The following is a 19,460-nucleotide window of genomic DNA, read 5'->3' on the forward strand; positions in this document are numbered from 1 at the left end:
TAAAGTTCAAAACGAGGCAATACTAATATATGGTAATAGATATCAGAATGCTGTTTACCTTTGGGGGAAGTAATTACTAGCAGAGAAAATAAGGGAGGCTTCCAGAGTGCTAGCAAAATTCTTTATCTTTGTCCTAGAGCTTACACAGCAGTGTTCACTGGGTAAGAATTTACTGAATTATAGCCGCAATATTTGTGCACTCTACTATGTGTGCATTAAATGTTAGACTTACTAAAAATTTTTAATGGTAACAATGAGACCTAAAGTGATTTTTAAGGAAACTATTCTTTATAAAGATGAAGGCCTAACATGGATGAATCTTGAAGGTATTATGCTAAATGAAATAAGTAAGACAGAGAAAGTCAAGTACTGTATGATCTCACTCGTATGTGGAATCAAACAAAATAAAACAAAACCACAACACCAAACTCAAAGAAAAAGAGATCAGATTTGTGATTACCAGACTACCAAAGGTGGGGGTGGAGGGAGGGGAAAGTGGAGGAAGGTGTTAAAAGGTACAAGCTTCCAGTTATAAGGTAAATAAGTAGTAAGGATGTACAACATGATGACTACAGTTAACACTGCTGTGTGACATGTAGGAAAGCTGTTAAGAGAGTAGATCCCAAGAGCTCTCATGACAAGGAGAAAAAAATTTTCTTTTCTCTTTATTTTATCTACATGAGAAGATGGATGTTCACTAAACTTTCTGCGGTAATCATTTTACAATATATGTAAGTCAAGCCATGTTGAAAAAAAATTTTAAGTACACCTTAAATTTATACACTGATGTATGTCAATTATTTCTCAATAAAACTGGGGGAAAAAATGAAGACTCTGCCTTCTTATAACCAGCTACAAGAAAAAGACACATTTTGTAAGTATTGATATCCAATTTCTATTTATTACTATTAGAAGTCCCTAGGGTCTCATTAAAACCTTTAAAGGCCCTAAGCACTGAAGAGATTATGGTGCCCATTCCCCATATGTAGTTCAAATAATCTAAAGATTTTTTGAAAAAGGAATCAAAAGTTGCATGCTGAAATTAACATAACTTCTTTCTAGAACTTCAGTTTATAAAATTCTAGATGAAATTATTAAAGATGAATTTATTTTTCTTTTGTGGGCCCCCCAAAGCATGTTCTTGTACTATCTTCTGACTAATCTTGTACTGGCTGTACCAGGAAGAAAATAATCAAAACATTTACCTTGACTAGGAGCCTGAGTAACTCCAAGTTCTTTGGTGAAGACCCCATTGGTGTCCCTGATTTTCTCCTTATTATTATGACATTGATATGCATAAACATATAAGATCATTTTCTTCTTCACATTTAATTTTTAGCCTGACAGAAAAATATTTTCTACCTCACTGGATTTCACTTGCGATAATGATGCTAAGATTCACTTGCAGTTTAAATATTGTCCCTCTAACACTAAGAAAAGCCACCATAGTACAAAGAACATGGACACTGCAGTTCGACAGACCTGCCTAGAATGGAATACTAGTTTCAAAATTTCTTATCCATGTGATAAGAGTAAATGCTTTTAACCTTCCTGAGAATTTATCCTAAGTACAATAACAGAAATATAGTTTTTATTTCCAGGATAACTGTCAAAATACATAACACGATATGTGTAAAAGTGCTCAGCATAGTTTCTGGTATTCAGGGAGTATTTAATAAATCATAACTTTTCTTCTTCATCACACATGTACAATCACAATAGTATTGTAGAAATATTACAGAATTTTAAGCTAACAGATCTGGGTTCAAATTAGTCTCTGCCATTTAGTGGCTATATAATTTTAGGCCGATAATTTAGTTTCTCTGGAGTTCATCTATAAAATGCAGGAAATTCTTCCTGCCTTAGGGAGGACCTATGGGGATCAAATAACAACATGTACAGAAGTGCTTTCTAAACCACAGTGCTTCACAAGTTCCCACTGTTACTGTCGTGATGATATCAATTATCATCTGAATATTAGGAAGGTACTCCAAGCCTTCCTGTATGGCCTGAAAGAATTAATTTTTCCTTAAGGAAATTAATTTGTTTGAGAATACTCTGCTATCCCTCAAGGTCTTCTGAAACCACTTAATTCACTGTTCATTAGGATGTGCTGGCAAAGCAGAGTGGCCCCAGGGGCTCAAAGGACTCCTCAGTAGCCCCCCGTTTGGATCCGCCTTAGAAGGTTACTGTAATTCAAAGAAGCACACCAGCAACCCAAGGGTGAGAGAGGAGGTACACAGAAAACAGAAAAGACCTGCTTGATTCTCCAAAGGCTGCCTGATTCCCCCTAGGTACCGCTCTAAACTAAATCCTTTTGGTGCATCTTGATCCAGGAATGCCTGTCATTCCACACCAAAGAGCCCTCATTCTGGGGCCAATCAGATTCCAAGGACATTAGTAGGAGGAGTCCCACAGGTTGCTCAAGCTGTTGGTAAAATTGGGCTATGTAGAGTAAAGAATAGCGGGCTACAATGTGTTCAGAAAATCTGTCATTAAAACTAGGGATCACTCAGGAACCCCAAGGAAGGGAGTTGCATTACGAGTAGTCAAATAGAAAACTGGAGAGTACTGTCGACTCCATGAAAAACAATTCAGCCCTATAATCACAAATACCCCCATAAATCTAGAAAACAATATAAATAATGTATGATTATATCTAATTTCACAAGAGTTGGTGATCATTTACATTCTTCGAAATCAAGCATCAGATCACTCATTACTTTGGTATCGAAATAACTCCTGAAATGCTTTAGTTCTTATATTAAATCCAATCTTGTTTTGAGAAAAATATTTGCTGCGACAGGGGTTAAGTTTATTTTTGTCCTTCTACAAACCATTATACCATCAAATTATCAACCCAGATGAACAAAGGTATTGATTTCTCTGTAATATATTCAACCCCTCCCATTCAGTTCACAGCCGTAGCCTCTTTGATATAAAGTAGTTGCTGTAATCAGAAAATGTGAAAAAGCAATATGCTTCAAATTAAATGGCACAAGAGTCTATTCTGTTGTGAACAGTGTTTTAGCTAATTACTATGACTGACTCGTCTTAGGTCTTATAAAGAAATGTATATCTAGAAGTAAATCACTAAATGCACTACATTTCATGTGTGCATGAAACACACTCCCAAACATCATAACAGAAAGCCAGGTAAAGTTTTCAAAGTAAAATCACATTCCTTTATAGCCCTGGTATTGATAAACAGAGCTAAGACCTAACACAGGAATTAACTGTTAAATTCTACATTCAATATGTTATATTTTGGAAAAAAAAATTTTAAACAACACTTAAAATCATAGCAAATTGTGATTAGAATAATCTTATCACACCCCACACGATTACTGAGGAGGAACTTTAGAAAGTGATTTTCCCAAAGTCTTAGATCTGCTTAGAGGAGGAATCAAGACCAGACCCAGACCTCTTAATGTTTAGTCCTTTAAACTACGCCAACCTGTCTCCCAACTAAAACCAGATTTTACATCATATGTAAATTAGAAAAGTCCTAAGGATACTTGGGGAGGAGTAGTATATTTTTCGTCCTTTAAAGGACATTATTTTAAAATATGTTATTGACATAACTAACAGGAAAGAAAGGAGGGAGGGAGGGAGGGAGGAATGGAGGGAGGAAAGGAGGGAAGGAGAGAGGGATGTCAAAACTATCTCATTTCCAGAATCCTATGAATCCTATTATACTTTCAGTTCTACTTCCACGCATAAATTTATGACAACAGAAGAATCTTTGAACCACTTCGACTTCCTCCTACTCTGAAAAAGATATTAAGAGGCAAAACCTAAAATTGACAGGGCCATTAAAACATGACAGCGAGTTTTAACAGTCCTCCCTCTAACCTGACAGTTCAGATCATTCCTCATTTCACCAGAGTCACAGAAAACTTTTCAGCTCCAAAGTCAGACTCTTATATCCTTGAAACCAGAGTTGATTTCTGGACTTATTCTAACTGAAATTCTCTCAATAAATTTCTGTCTCAATTTAACAGCACAGCATATTATATTTCTAGAATAGGCTCCATTGATGAGGAGTTGTCAGAAATAAATGAGGTAATATATACGGAAATACTCTGTACATTTAAAATTACTATAACACATGGAAGGTACTGTATTAAAAAGAACTCTATAAGTGTGCTGCTGATGTGAATACAGCCATTCTTAGTGGTAAATCATTAAATGCATTTCATTTACAATCAGGAGTGAGACAAGGATGTCTACTATCAATACTTCATTTTAACACTATAATGGAGGTTCTGGTCAGTGCAGTAAGACAAGAAAATAATTAAGGAAAAAAGAAGAATAAGAATTGGTAAAGAAGAAGCAAAACTTTCCGTATTTATACATTATATAACAAAGTGGCTGATTTAAGGTCAAGGTTTTATTAATGTTTCTTCAGTTTTGTGCAAGGTATCCAGAATGGAAACTCAGTTTTATTGCCAAGAATGTGAGGTATGATGTTAGATATTATTCTAGAAATAAAAATGATAGAACAGGTAGACCACACTCAGTGACCTTAAAAGTCATACATGGTAGGATAAAGGCCATATGGCTCAAATTGAATACAAAAAGCAAAGGAAAGTGGATGTACAAACTTGAGAAGAATATTCAATTCTAAATTACTCATAAGTAGGCTCTCCTCTTTGTGATTATCACCACCATCTGAGGTTCCCCTGCATGAGGACTGGACTACTAAATCATAGTAGGTCCAGAGGAGAAGGAATTGTGTCGATTAAAAACCAAGAGGTCCACATGGTAGGAACCCAGCAAATTTTGGTTTCTCCAACATTTTCTGATATATTCATCTCTGCTCTCCTCCATTATCAAAGACTATTATAAAGTTATGTTTAGGTAGTATATATTTTAGCACAATATTAAAAGCCTTATCAACTTTTATTTACTACCTTGAATTTTGTAATGTTTTTAACGGGATTCTTTTGTTTTCCATAAAATTTAGTGCAATTTAAGCTACTCAGTAATTATAATATGTCTTAGACCTATATTTTTATGATATTCTTTACTCATAAAGAGATTTAAAACTGTTTGATCATGTTACAAAATACACATTGATAATTTTAAATGGTTACACAAGCTGTGTGAATGTATAACAAATACTTTCTAGTGAATTCAAGGTTGAATTATCTGCAATATGAAAGCAAGGGGTATCAGTTACTTAAATGTACCAACTACTTAACTTTTATCTTTGTGTTTAGTAGTGTTTCAGATATTTCCCCTCTAAAGATTACATAATGAAGCAAATACTGTTTTTACTACAATGGAGCAAAACTGTAAGGCAGAAGCTGCAAGCACATAGAGCCTTCTGTTTTAGCCATGTGAAAAAAAGTATCTAGTATCAATTAGAGAAAAATTGAGAGAAAAGTTACTGAATGGCTGAAAATATACTAAATGCTAGGAGAAAAATGTTGTTCCATATACTATAAGCCAGATCTTTCTAAATAACTTAGAAACTATATAAATTTTGATATCTTCCTTACACAAGCCAGAGACTAACTAGCTTGTAGAATTTTAAAACTGGTGGAGGGCTTCCCTGGTGGTGCAGTGGTTAAGAATCCACCTGCTAGTGCAGGGGACTTGGGTTCGAGCCCTGCTCCGGGAAGATCCCACATGCCATGAAGCATCTAAGCCCGTGTGCCACAACTACTGGGCCTGTGCTCTAGGGCCCGCAAGCCACAACTACTGAGCCCGTGTGCTGCAACTAATGAAGCCCGTGTGCCTAGAGCCTGTGTTCCGCAACAAGAGAAGCCACGCAGTGAGAAGCACACGCACTGCAGTGAAGAGTAGCCCCCGCTCACCGCAACTAGAGAAAGCCCAACAAAGACCCAACGCAGCCAAAAATAAATAAATAAATAAATTTATTTTTTAAAAAACTGGTAGAAATTTTTTTTTAATAATTAGGTTTTCCTTTCACAAGCATATAATAAATATATTATACTTTTTTTGTGGTGTTTGATGGTTTTTGGCATTTTAAAAACTAGATGACATATCACCTTCTAGAAATTAGTACACTCTCAGACTTTAAGTTAGTTATGCATTTCTAGCTCTAAATGATATATCCATATAAAAACAGATTTCTGATCAGTGTGTATGTTTATAATCCTCCAAAATGGCTACATCAAGAGAAAAGAAAAACTAAAGAAAAGAAAGACAGGAGGGCTTCCCTGGTGGCGCAGTGGTTGAGAATCTGCCTGCTAATGCAGAGGACATGGGTTCGAGCCCTGGTCTGGGAGGATCCCACATGCCGTGGAGCAACTAGACCCGTGAGCCACAACTACTGAGCCTGCGCGTCTGGAGCCTGTGCTCCTCAACAAGAGAGGCCGCGATAGTGAGAGGCCCACGCACCGCGATGAAGAGTGGCCCCCGCTTGCCACAACTAGAGAAAGCCCTCGCACAGAAACGAAGACTCAACACAGCAAAAATAAATTAATGAATTAATGTTAGATGCAGGCTTGTGACATCCTCTGTCACATAGGGGAGGACGTAAGTCAGGCACCAGCAGATAAGCAAAGCTTTCAAAAAAAAAAAAAAAGAAAAGAAAAGAAAGACAGGAGTAGGCAGAGGGCTAAAACACAAACATGCACAAAGAAGGATTTTAGGCAAAGTGTGCCATTTGCAGAATTAAACATCAATCCTACTTGGTTAGCATATGCAGGTAGTACTTTATAAGTGCCATTTAAAAAAAAACAGTAAATATTAAATGATACTGATATGTGAGCATATTTCTGACTACCTACTGGCTAATCTTTGCTACTTAATAAAAGGTTAAATTTGATTATTCAGAAACTTACTACCTAACTTGAAAATTAGCCATGGTGTTTGTTTTTTCTTCATATTATTACAAGATTTTTGGTGTCGTTCACTACTCATCAGCAATCTCTAGTGGAATGGTAGGTAAGGACAAATGTTGAGTATACCCATCACATTTTGCAGGGCATCTTAACTTTGAGGATAAAGGGCAAAACTTTATTTGATGGAAATTTTGCAATTTTGAGTCTTTGGCCTCGATTAGCATGGACAATATAAGTTAACGATATATAATGATTTGAAAAGTCATTCTTCATTTCTAATATAACTTTGAGAAATTAATAATCTGATAGCTATTCTCCACTATTAAACACAGAGCCTTTTTTATCCAAGCAACGCCTACTGAAAGTCAGGAAACAGTTTTCTTCCAGATCTACTAATAATGAGGGAGAAGAAAGATTTCAAAATGGGATATAAAAACTGCACAAAGATGTATGATGTGACATAACTCAGAATACATCAACAATATCAGAGAACTTGCCAGTATTCAAAAACAGGTGCCACACTGTTTCTTACTCTTGCCTACTGTCAAAAAATTGAGACAACTGCCACATTACCTTGTCAGATGAACAGAGTCATCAGGACTCCTCTGAGCCTTTACTGCAGTAGCCTCAGAGGACGTTCTGTTCCTTTCCTGTTAGCATCAAAGCCAAACTGAGGTCATACTACACCTCTTCCACCACAAGAAGGCACAGAACATGCAGCCCAAAAGTCACCCTCAGGACTCAATACTGAGGATCTGGTAGTGTAAGTATAAAGTAGAGAACATGGCACAGTGCAAATCTAAAAATCTTTAATATGGATTCCTAAAATATAGCCCTATATAATAAATTAGAAAAAAATAAGGTGGAGGGTCCTACCTTGCAGATCTTGTACAGAGATTCCTGGCCATCTCCTCCAGTATCTTTAAAGTAATCATGTGCAGGAAATGTACGATGAATATCTCGAGTAATAACACTCTCCTGGGCTGAGTCCTAAAAAAAAAAAAGTAGACTTGGTCATTAATTTTAAATTTCTTAATTATGAAAATTAATGTCAAAAAATTTCAAACAGCACAAAAATAGTATGCTGCCCTCTCCATAAAAAAAAAGAACCAAAAAAAAACTGCCTTCCATCCCAGACCCATACTCCCATTCATCAGACATAAATACTATCAACAATTTCTTTTGTGTCCTTTCATCCATCTATCTTTAGACTTGTGACTGTGTGTTTATGTGAGGGGGAGGGGAGGGAGGGAAGTGGTATACACACTTCTCCATCCTTTGCTTTTTGAAGCACAAATAGAAGAAAATTATCTGCTCTTTTCACTTAATGGGATAACTTACAGAATATTCTTGATCAGTACATGCAAATGTATTTTATTTTCTTTAATAGCAACTATTAAAAAGAATGAGGCACACCTGGATATGGACACACCATAATTTATTTAATATTTTCTTATTAATGATTTTTTTTGCATTTTTTCTATTTATATCACAAATAATATCACTAGGAACATTTTTATACATACATGCTCAAGATATATTCCTAGAGGTGGAATTGCTAGGTCAATAAATATGCATTTCCGTTGTACCAACACAAAATCCAAACAGTGGTAGAGTATGTGTTTCTCCGCACCTGCCCCAAACCAAATATTATTTGACTTTTTAATTTTTGACAATCTGATATGTGAAAACTCAGACCATAGTCATTTAAAAAATATTATCAATCTTTCCTCCCAATGGGTAATTACCCAACTCACTCACTTCAGAAAATAAAAAGCCCTCAAACCAACATATTAAAATGACATATGCTTTAAAGATAAATCTAGAGTTTTTTTGTTTTTCCAGACAGATTCAAGATCCAAAAGTTCTAAGCCTTATAAAAAATGATTAATCATTCACTTGATTTTATTTTACTTCTGTCAATGTTTTTATGTTTTTTTAATCTGTTTTTTTTATCTGTTTAAATGTCAAGAAAATGGGATGGGACTACTTCTACTACTACTACTTCTGCACAACTAAAGAAGCATCAATGACTATTAATGCAAATTAAAAGTATTATTTAATGTCTCGCTCCCATAAAGACTTGAACAAATCCCCTCTTTCAGTTAAAATCAAGCAAAGAAAAAAAATGAGTTTTAATACATGAGTTACTTTAATAATGCTATTTCTCTTTCTCTCTCTAGCTGAGAAGTACATAAGAAGGATGTAGTTGATTAGCTCTAAGTTAAGCCAGTGCCTTCTCTTGCTGCCTTTTTCATTTCAGCTGCTATATCATGCTGAGTAGTAATTAGATCTTATATCACATAGAGAAAGGATGAAAACTGAAAAGTTCCAAATTTGCTAGCAAACATCAAACATATTACAAACCAGTCCAGAAAAAATTCTGATAGCTTACCGGAATGGAATGCTAAAACCAAATAAAAATGGAACTTTCAAAAAATTACCATAACTTAAGTAAAAGGATACATAGAAAGTTTATATTTATCACAGTAAATGTAATTTCTAATGATAAAGAAAACTGGGGTGAGATACGGGGGTTAGAATACGGTAAATAGAAAGGTAATGTATAAAGAGATATATTATGAAATGTAAGGTTTATCTGGTCTGTTATGGAATCTAAGTAGGGGAATCTGGTACCAGGCAGATGAATTTTCACTGCCCAGGTTTTCTCCAACAGAAGGGTGCTCTTTCCACACAGTAAGTCTCCACTTACAAACTATTTGGAAAATTACCAATGAAAATTTTACTCCTCCCAAGCTGAACTATTTTAGGGGCAAACATGTTGAATGGTTCACAGGATATCTCTTTTTGCACTTTTTGAGATGTTGAGGGAGAGAAATCATTGGACTATATTCCCTAGAAACTGCCTACTCTACTGGCATCATGCTGTGTTTAAATGGTACCAACAGCCTGATTCAGAAAAAGGGAAATTGAGCAAAAGTTTCTAGGAAGTAACTTTGTATAATACTGATTAATTTTTTTCTATGAATAATTGAATCTTGTTTGTTTTAAAAAATAAAGGGGCAAAATCAAATGAAAATAAAAATCATAAACTTTTCTGTACTTAGTAAACTTTCCTTTCCTATGATTACTTTTAAATGCTTTCTACATATGTGTGTTTCTAGAGTTTTCTTCTTACATATTGCTCTCAGTTGGCTAAGGGAATAATTTCTGGAACTTCACTTTATTAACTAAATAAGCTATTTTGCTACATTATTCACTGATCCCTTTCATATTAGTGAAAGTTAAGAGGTACACTAGAGTCTTACAAATAGACTAATATGAATGAAATGGCACACTAGATTAGAGAAAATAACCGTGTTTTCAAAGCAAAAGCTAAAGTTAACCATCTCCCAATTACCCATACTGCTGAGAATAGGAACAGTATATATTCAGGAATCCACATCTAATCCCCCAAATTTACTCACTCAATCATTAAAGTATTTGAGTCAGGGAGTCACTAAACCTAACGTTGTAAAAGGAAGACAAAATCATTTTTCTCTTCAATATTCATTCCTTTTTTCTTTTTTAAAGACTTACTCCAATGATAGCTGTCAACTTTTACAAGAAATAAAATGAACAGAAAAGGACAAAAAAGAAGCCAAATAATTCGCCAGCCAAATATCTGGAGTTAAAAAGTTTCATGGGAAAACCTTTTATAAAATATAGCTAAAAACATTTTATAGCACAACCAAAACTGATACGAGATCATTTTCTTGGAAGGTCCCCACAAGCAGTCTCCTTAAGTCCTGACAATTATCCTCAGAATGAGAAGAGGGAAGAATTCACTCTTTCATGGACAGCTAATTCACCAATATCTAGAGACTCACAACTTCATCCACAATTTACTTCCCATTAGATGCGTCTCCCATTCTGATCCTCAGTCCAATATGGTGGTTTAGTGGCTCTGGAGCCAGACAAACTCATTGGTTCGATTTCCAGCTACTCCACTTAACACCTATAGGATCTCAGACAAGTTATTTAATCTCATTGAACTCAGTTTCCTCATCTGTAAAATGGGCTGGTAATACCAAATTCATGTTGTTTAGAATAAGATAACGTGTGTAAAGTGCTTAGCACACTGCCTAGTATAAATTGAATACTCATTAAATAAATAAATAAAAATTATTATTCACCTTTTATTTTTTTTACATCTTTATTGGAGTATAATTGCTTTACAATGGTGTTAGTTTCTGCTTTATAACAAAGTGAATCAGTTATACATATACATATGTTCCCATATAGGTCTGTGTCTTTATTCCTGTCTTACCCCTAGGTTCTTCATGACATTTTTTTTTCTTAAATTCTATATATATGTGTTAGCATATGGTATTTGTCTTTCTCTTTCTGACTTACTTCACTCTGTATGACAGACTCTAGGTCCATTCACCTCATTAAAAATAGCTCAATTTCGTTTCTTTTTATGGCTGAGTAATATTGCATTGTGCCACATCTTCTTTATCCATTCATACGATGATAGACACTTAGGTTGTTTCCATCTCCCGGCAATTGTAAATAGAGCTGCAATGAACATTTTGGTACATGACTCTTTTTGAATTATGGTTTTCTCAGGGTATATGCCCAGGAGAGGGATTGCTGGGTCGTATGGTAGTTCTATTTGTAGTTTTTTAAGGAACCTCGTTTCTAGATTTTTTGATGATGGCCATTCTGACTGGTGTGAGATGATATCTCATTGTAGTTTTGATTTGCATTTCTCTAATGATTAATGATGTTGAGCATTCTTTCATGTGTTTGTTGGCAGTCTGTATATCTTCTTTGGAGAAATATCTATTTAGGTCTTCTGCCCATTTTTGGATTGGGTTTTTTTGTTGTTGCTGTTATTGAGCTGCATGAGCTGCTTGTAAATTTTGGAAATTAATCCTTTGTCAGTTGCTTCATTTGCAAATATTTTCTCCCATTCTGAGGGTTGTCTTTTGGTCTTGTTTATGGTTTCCTTTGCTGTGCAAAAGCTTTGAAGTTTCATTAGGTCCCATTTGTTTATTTTTGTTTTTATTTCCATTTCTCTAGTAGGTGGGTCAAAAAGGATCTTGCTGTGATTTATGTCATAGAGTGTTCTGCCTATATTTTCCTCTAAGAGTTTGATAGTTTCTGGCCTTACATTTAGGTCTTTAATCCATTTTGAGCTTATTTTCGTGTATGGTGTTAGGGAGTGATCTAATCTCATACTTTTACATGTACCTGTCCAGTTTTCCCAGCACCACTTATTGAAGAGGCTGTTTTCTCCACTGGACATTCCTGCCTCCTTTATCAAAGATAAGGTGACCATATGTGCGTGGGTTTATCTCTGGGCTTTCTATCCTGTTCCATTGATCTATATTTCTGTTTTTGTGCCAGTACCATACTATCTTGATTACTGTAGCTTTGTAGTATAGTCTGAAGTCAGGGAGCCTGATTCCTCCAGCTCCGTTTTTCGTTCTCAAGATTGCTTTGGCTATTCGGGGTCTTTTGTGTTTCCATACAAATTGTGAAATTTTTTGTTCTAGTTCTATGAAAAATGCCAGCGGTAGCTTGCTAGGGATTGCATTGAATCTGTAGATTGCTTTGGGTAGTAGAGTCATTTTCACAATGTTGATTCTTCCAATCCAAGAACGTGGTATATCTCTCCATCTATTTGTATCATCTTTAATTTCTTTCATCAGTGTCTTATAATTTTCTGCATAGAGGTCTTTTGTCTCCTTAGGTAGGTTTATTCCTAGATATTTTAATTAAGAAGCACATTTAATTGTTTAAAAATTTTGGTGAATGTATATTTTAGACATCCATCTGTATTTGTACACGTTAAATAATGAAATAAACCACTGTTTTTCTTTGGATATCATGAACATTATGATTATGAAACCAATACCCTTTGAGCTTTCAGCATGATGATACATTAATGCATACACACCCTCTTCTGAATTTTATATCATGTATCTTATGTGTCTGAAATTATCCTTGTTTCTATTAATCCATGAAAAAAAGCAAAAGTGAACAATTATTTGGATAAATTGATGTTTTCATCAACTGATATACACTCTGGCCCCAGCCTTGCATATATTCATGCAAGAAAGGAAGATGTACACAAATATACCCAGAAAAAAACACTGGGAAGGACAGGGTATGGTAAAAGCTAAATTTGTCAGAACAGCTACCATTTTCATTCATTACTTTAGAATTCAGCTTCTGAGGATCAGAGAAGGGTTGAAGTCATGGTTAGGGACAGAACAAATGCCACTGTCACTATTGCATGGCTCCCTTCTGGACCATCACCATCAAGAAAGTAACTATGGGCAAAGTCCTTGAGATCACCTTCTATCCTGCCTAAGGAGGCATCAGGTTGGGCCACATATAAAAGCTGACCAGAAGCAGGCAGTAGTAGTGAGAGGCTTAGAAGAAAGTCTTTAAAGTTGAGTTTTACCACCCACCCAGACACACACCCTTGACACTACCATCACGTAGAAATGAAACTTCTATTTAGTTTATCTTTCAAGGATTTTCTTTAATTTCCAAACTGTTAAGTCATAAGTCAAAACTTATCTTAAAAAATACATCAATCCCTAGTGTGATAAAATCCATGGCCCAACAGAGGATATAATTCAGCTTGCTGAAGATCAGTTTAAAACCAACTCTAAGAGGTATGGTAAGTATCTCGATTAACTTTTGATCATTTTAAGTGGAGACAATTTATAGCCTGTTATCAAGAGTATTACATGAGCTGTTCTTCCAGTATAATGTATATACCCTGACATCTTTGTAATCCTCTTAATTCCTATTTGAAGAGAATCATCACTTACTTGCCGTGAGAAAGAAATGAATACAGCATTGAAGTGTCAAGAAGTATTAGGAAGACAGGTTTGGATGACCATACCTTATTATTTCTTAGGAAACAATTTCTAGGCTGTCAACAACTGGAAAGGTATTTCAATGAGGATGAGTGTTTTTACATGTGACCTTAGCACCAGATGAAGTATAAAAGTAATGTCCTAATAAACAAACTCCTTTGGCTGTACCCTGATTTGCTACATTTTTACAACAATGACAGTATCTTTTCTTATTAATGCCTATTTTCAAATCCAAACTATAACTGCATTTTCACTTTTCATCTACTATAAAATCATTTCAACTTTGTAAGTACCATGTCAACTTGTTAATGTCATTAGAAATGCCAATGGAGACCATGCGCAGCCACAATCAGTCAGCAGATAAATGATTCAGAGCTTTAAAAAAACTTGACCTTAAAACGTGTCTGCTATTCTTACTCCACAGGGATCCTCCTTTAGTTCTATGTTGGAGCTAGATCTATGGTAAAACATCACAAACTAGTCAAGTTACATGTCCCTGAAAGCAGATGGGTTTGCAGTGGTGGGTCTGATTTATTTGCCTTGATGTTTGCCAAAAATCCAAAGAGGCAGAGATGAAAGGAGAAAACATAAAAGTTCATTCTAGTTTCAAACATGCTACTAAAATCACGAGCTAGAAACAGAAACACAAAAAGGTTGGATCATTGCCAGCCTTCTTTCCTTGAATATGGGGGGCAAATCTCAGCATAAGCAGGGTAATATGGAAGCAAAGAAATAAATGACAACTAAATCATATTGTTAGCAAGCTGCTGCCTGGGCATTGTACACATGTGCTGCCAAATGTCTCAGAATCAAAGCCTGACACAAAGGTCAAAAATATAAGCCATATTCTGCCTTCACCTAGAAAGAAATCTCTTAGCGGGGAGTAGCAACAATGAGAACAAAGGGCAGGGGGGAACAGAAGAGAGAGGAGAGGAAGTAGTGTCTTCATAAGACCAGTCAATATTCATGATGAATACCTTAATCCTGAAGTAAGTGCTGGGACTGCAGTGGGAAGTATGTGAATAGAATAAAGCAATTCTTTGGAACTAGAAGACTAAGAAGCATTGCAGCCTATGAGCACAGCCTGGATTTCCCAGAGATCCTATGGAATCTAGGTCAGACACCTCTCAATGATGAATATGTGGGGTTAGACTCCAAATGCATCTATAGCCATATTTGGATATGTCCTCATTCCCAGGGTTGCTGACCACTCATTCTCCCAAAATAAAGGTTCAACTGGAGTACTTGACAGTCTTGGAAACTCGTATCAACAGGCAATGATAAACTCTGCAACTCCTGTTAAAATGAAGCAGAATAACTGAACTCCATGCTATTATTTTCCAAAGTTAGATGTATTTCTGATTTTGCATTATTTTAAAATTATTAATTATAATTTTTATCAAAACAGCCCTTTAAACCCTTTTAAAATAAATAAAAAATTTAAGTGCTACATATTTACTAACCATTGTGTAAAAATAACACTCTTTCATTTTTTCCACAAAACTTTAAAGAATGCTTCTGATGACCAGCATTTGATAAACATGCCTATTTTTGCCTAATCATTACATTTTATAATTTTATTAACTTTGGCCATGTATACACTAGTTACTGCTTTTATAGGTTGAATATTTTTTAATAATTTATAAAACATTCTACCATTCCTTCAATCATTTTAGATGCTTCTGTTTGAAACTCTTTGAGCTCAATTAACCTTCTTGAATTGAATGACATAAAAATTGAGTGTACATAAAAAATTAAGCTTTCTATTTGCTGCATAGTTCAAATTTGTTCACGTATTCAACACATACTTTTCAGAGTACCTACTAAGAATCAGACACTATTTTAGGTGCAGAGGATATAATTGTTAGCAAGCCAATGTCCCTCCCCTATGGACTTTATGTTCTAGTAGTTGAGGAAAAAGACATAAAAAGCATGTATATAATATTGGTTAGTGAAATGTACTATAAAAAAATAAAATGATAAAGATATAGTGAGGAATAGAATGATATTTCAGGTAGAGTGGGTTTGCTTCTCTCAGTTAGTGTTCAAATATTTAGAGAAAAAGTATTATAGGCAAAGGTTCGGAAAGCATGTGCAAAAGCCCTGAGGTGGGAGCAGTATGGCAATACTTCTCTGGACATTTTCCAGCATTTTGCTGACCTTTATGTTTGCAGATGCCTTCAATGAATTGCTAAAAATAACTCTGACACTCTCTTGGATTAACATGGTTACCTCAGAAATTTGTTAGTATAAATTAGATTATTTTTACAAGATGTTTTAGCTCTTATATTTGAACAATGTGTTCCTAGTTGCACCTGTCTGTATGAAAGCTTACTATTCAAATACTTATCTAACACTTACCATGTGCAAGACATTGTACTAGGATCTACAGGATCAAAAAGGCATGAGATATAGTCCATAATGTTCCTAACTTGCAAGAGGTTAAGATCTACTTGTAAAGACAAAATATCAATGGAAGGAACCATATGCTAACAGCCAAATAAATGATATATGAGTGACGTTAGCTACAGGAATTCAGTAAAGAAAGTGACTATCGAAAGGTTCAAGTGGTGAAAGTGGGCTTCCGCAGGAGATGGGGCCTGGGCTGAGCACTGTCGACAAGATGGGCTCAACAAAATTGAAAGATCTCAAGAGAATACAAGTGGGGTGTGAGCAGAGGCTCCAAAGCAGGGAAGAACTTGGCATGCCCAGGAAATATGATTTTAATTGACTATAGAAGGAAATTTATAAAGGGCAAGTTGAGTGGGATCTAGAATATGGAAAGGTAATCTTGAATGAAGACGTTTTAATCCTGCAGACAACAAGGAGTCATTTCATCTGCCATGGTCTTTGTAGTCAGATTTGTGAACTACTGTTTCAGTTGGGCCTCATCTGCTTTTATTATCTGAAAGAATTGTGTGTAGTGAAGAATCAGCCTTACCCAAAAAGAGAACTGGCCTTTGCCATTGGCTTCTAGGAGGTGATCTCTAGGCCCTTGCAAGTGTAATAGGAGGTCTTTGTTTGCATGTGGGTCTTGACCACTCAACAGCCTAACAATGTGACTTACCATGGGGCTTCGGGGCATGCAGTATTAGTTCTACCTATGGAGAGCCTGGAGACTAAAGGTTAGTCATGTGAGCAGTACATGAATAAGGCCCTGTGAAAACTCTGGACAAGACTCAAGTGAGCTTCCCTATCTGGCAATACTCCACGCATATCGTCACACACTGATGTCAGGAAAGCTACATTGTCCATGACTCCGTGGGGAAAGGACAAAGGAAGAGCCATGCTTGGTACTTCTCCTGGACTCTGTCCAATGTGCTTCATCCCCTGGCAAGCATTAATCTGTATCCTGCAGCTGTAATACAATGTCACCATGAGTATTACAGCTTTCATTGAGTTCTGGGAGTGCTTCTAGTGAATTATTGAACCTGAGGGTGATTTTGGTAACAGCTTGACACAACTAGTGTTAGAAGTAAGGGCAATCTTGTGTGGACTATGCTCCCTCTCTAACTTCGAAATTGGTTAAATTCTAACAAGTTGGCCATAAACAAATATGAAGTTTTTCATTGTGGTATTCCCACCAGTAAATTTTCTCTATTCAAAGATATGTATCATTGTCTGCCTTTTCATCTGTCTTTGACAAAATACTATTCACAATAAAATAGTCCTCCAATACCATGTTAATTCAGATGACCTTTTAATGTAGAGCCTCAAACGTTAAAAATGTTGGACCACTATTGACCATTGGCCAGCTGTTCAATGAGCTCCTCAAAAATCTATATGTAATCATATAGATTAAAAGTAGGTCACACAACTGCTGATATGACCCTCTAATTAACTTGCATAAAGGATCATCTGGAACCTCAAAGGAGAGTGAGTGTAAGTAAACAATAACTACACCCCCAAGTAAATGTCAATAATATGTATATTTTAAAATTCCTTTAGGATCAATGAAGTTACTCTATACTGGGATGTGGGTTTTGAAAAATCCAATTAATTTTTATATCAAGTCAGGTTACATAAAATTGCCATTTTACTCCTTTTTGTAACAGTACATGTTTCCATTAATGTAAGTTTTTACTCACATAGGAGTAGGAGACGCACTGATCACCACAAGAACAGTAACAAAAGAAATAGGAAGGGCTAAGAACAGAAGGATTTGTTCCTGAGAGACTATAATAGTTCTAGTTCTCAATTATAAAGGTCATTTCAATAAATTAAATATTCTAATTTAATACAGAAAGTGTACAATAAGGTATTTTTTGTTTTTTTTCAACTTTCTTTTCTGATACTCTACTTTGTTCATAATTCTCTAACCAAGAGGGTCAATTTCTGTTTCTCCAACAGACTTCTCTGGAAGTAGTAGCAATCTTTTTGCAAGAGGGCACATTTGAAATCTGATTAATCCTTTTTGGAATAAAGCCAAATAATGAGTAGAAACCTAAAGATTTTTATTCTGCACTGTTTTTCTCTATATGGACTCAGAAATGAGCATTACTATTCTAAGACTTAGAGGATCTAGGTAAATATATTCCAGCTCCTTGACACAGTATATTCCTTTTTTAGTTTCTTTGCTGATTCCTCCTCTGCCTACTCCTTATCTGATGGTGTTACATCCTTAGCATTGTTCTGTGCTCGCTCTTCATGCTCTCCCCAGGAAATCACATCCACTCCTGTAACTTCAACTACCATCTGTCTTCTCTCTCCTAGATCTTTACTAAAGTAGATGCCAAACCTTACTGATTATCAGAATCATCTGAAAATTTATTTCTGAACCCAGATTTCACCTAGATTTAATCTACCAATTCTCTATAGTACTTCCAGGCAATCTGTATTTTTAACAAAGATCTATGCAGCCTTGAGTAAAAGTCCACAAATTGTTATTTGGGAACTACTGGTCTAACAGACCTATCACTCCACATCTAAAACCTAACAAGTCAAAAATTCAATTCAGAATTTCCTATATTCTAATTCTCAGCAGAGTGAACTTCCATGTCTGAGCTGACATACAAAGAGTTATTCTAGGAGTCTTCTTCCTTTTCCTCTCTTAATCAATTTGTCCTTTGGTCTTCTACTCTGCTTTTTTAATTAACTGGTACCCGTGTCTGAATATCCCTACTTGATTGCCACCCCCAGGTAGACTACAATCAGTTCTTATTTATCTTTGTTTTCCTTGCAGCCTGAGACTTTTGTATGTGCTTCATAAATGGGTGCTGAATAAATCAGAATAAGTGAAGCAGGCATGGGAAATATGTATGTATTCCCTATGATGAAGAGACTCAAGTTTTATAATTTTTACTTTGAGTTTTCAATTCTGTTCTAACCTTATTTAGTCAAGAACAGTGACAAAAGGAAATAATTTGCACCAAAACCAAAGATGATGACAAGGAGTCATAGATTTCCAAATCAAAATTTCACAGCAAAATGCATACCAAAATCTTCTTGCTCCTAATACCAAAGAAGACACATGAAAATAATTACAGACATTATATAAACTACAAAAAGTCAAAATGGATCTCTATCTTAAAATAGAAATTAGAAATTCTACCACTATTGGAATTGCCAAAAATCATCATTACAAAAAGCTGTTTGGAGTTTTCTCACTGAATTTGACGTCATTTTATATGAAAAGCCATAAAAGATAAAGACACACTCAAGTGCTGCATTTTTTAAAAAATTAGTCTTTTTACTTTAAAAGTGAGAGAGACGAATTACATAATTAACGTGTTTAAAACACTGCTAGAAGCAAATTACATTAAATATGATTTTTTTAGAAATCTGAAGTATCTTTCATAGT

General features: G+C 35.3%; 1 protein-coding gene across 6 annotated transcripts in view; it reads right to left on the reverse strand.

Moving 5' to 3' along the window:
• RABGAP1L (RAB GTPase activating protein 1 like) overlaps positions 1-19,460 on the reverse strand; it is a 682,268-nt gene that overhangs the window by 277,898 nt on the left and 384,910 nt on the right. For all 6 annotated transcript variants that reach the window (XM_027086258.1, XM_027086259.1, XM_027086257.1 and 3 more), the window contains one exon: positions 7,695-7,808. In XM_027086258.1, coding sequence (XP_026942059.1) covers positions 7,695-7,808 — 114 coding nt within the window. The remainder of the gene's footprint in view (positions 1-7,694; positions 7,809-19,460) is intronic.

Source organism: Aethalodelphis obliquidens, unplaced genomic scaffold, assembly GCF_003676395.1.
Source record: "Aethalodelphis obliquidens isolate GAN/ISIS:26980383/991018 unplaced genomic scaffold, ASM367639v1 scaffold55, whole genome shotgun sequence".
Taxonomy (NCBI): Eukaryota; Metazoa; Chordata; class Mammalia; order Artiodactyla; family Delphinidae; genus Aethalodelphis; species Aethalodelphis obliquidens.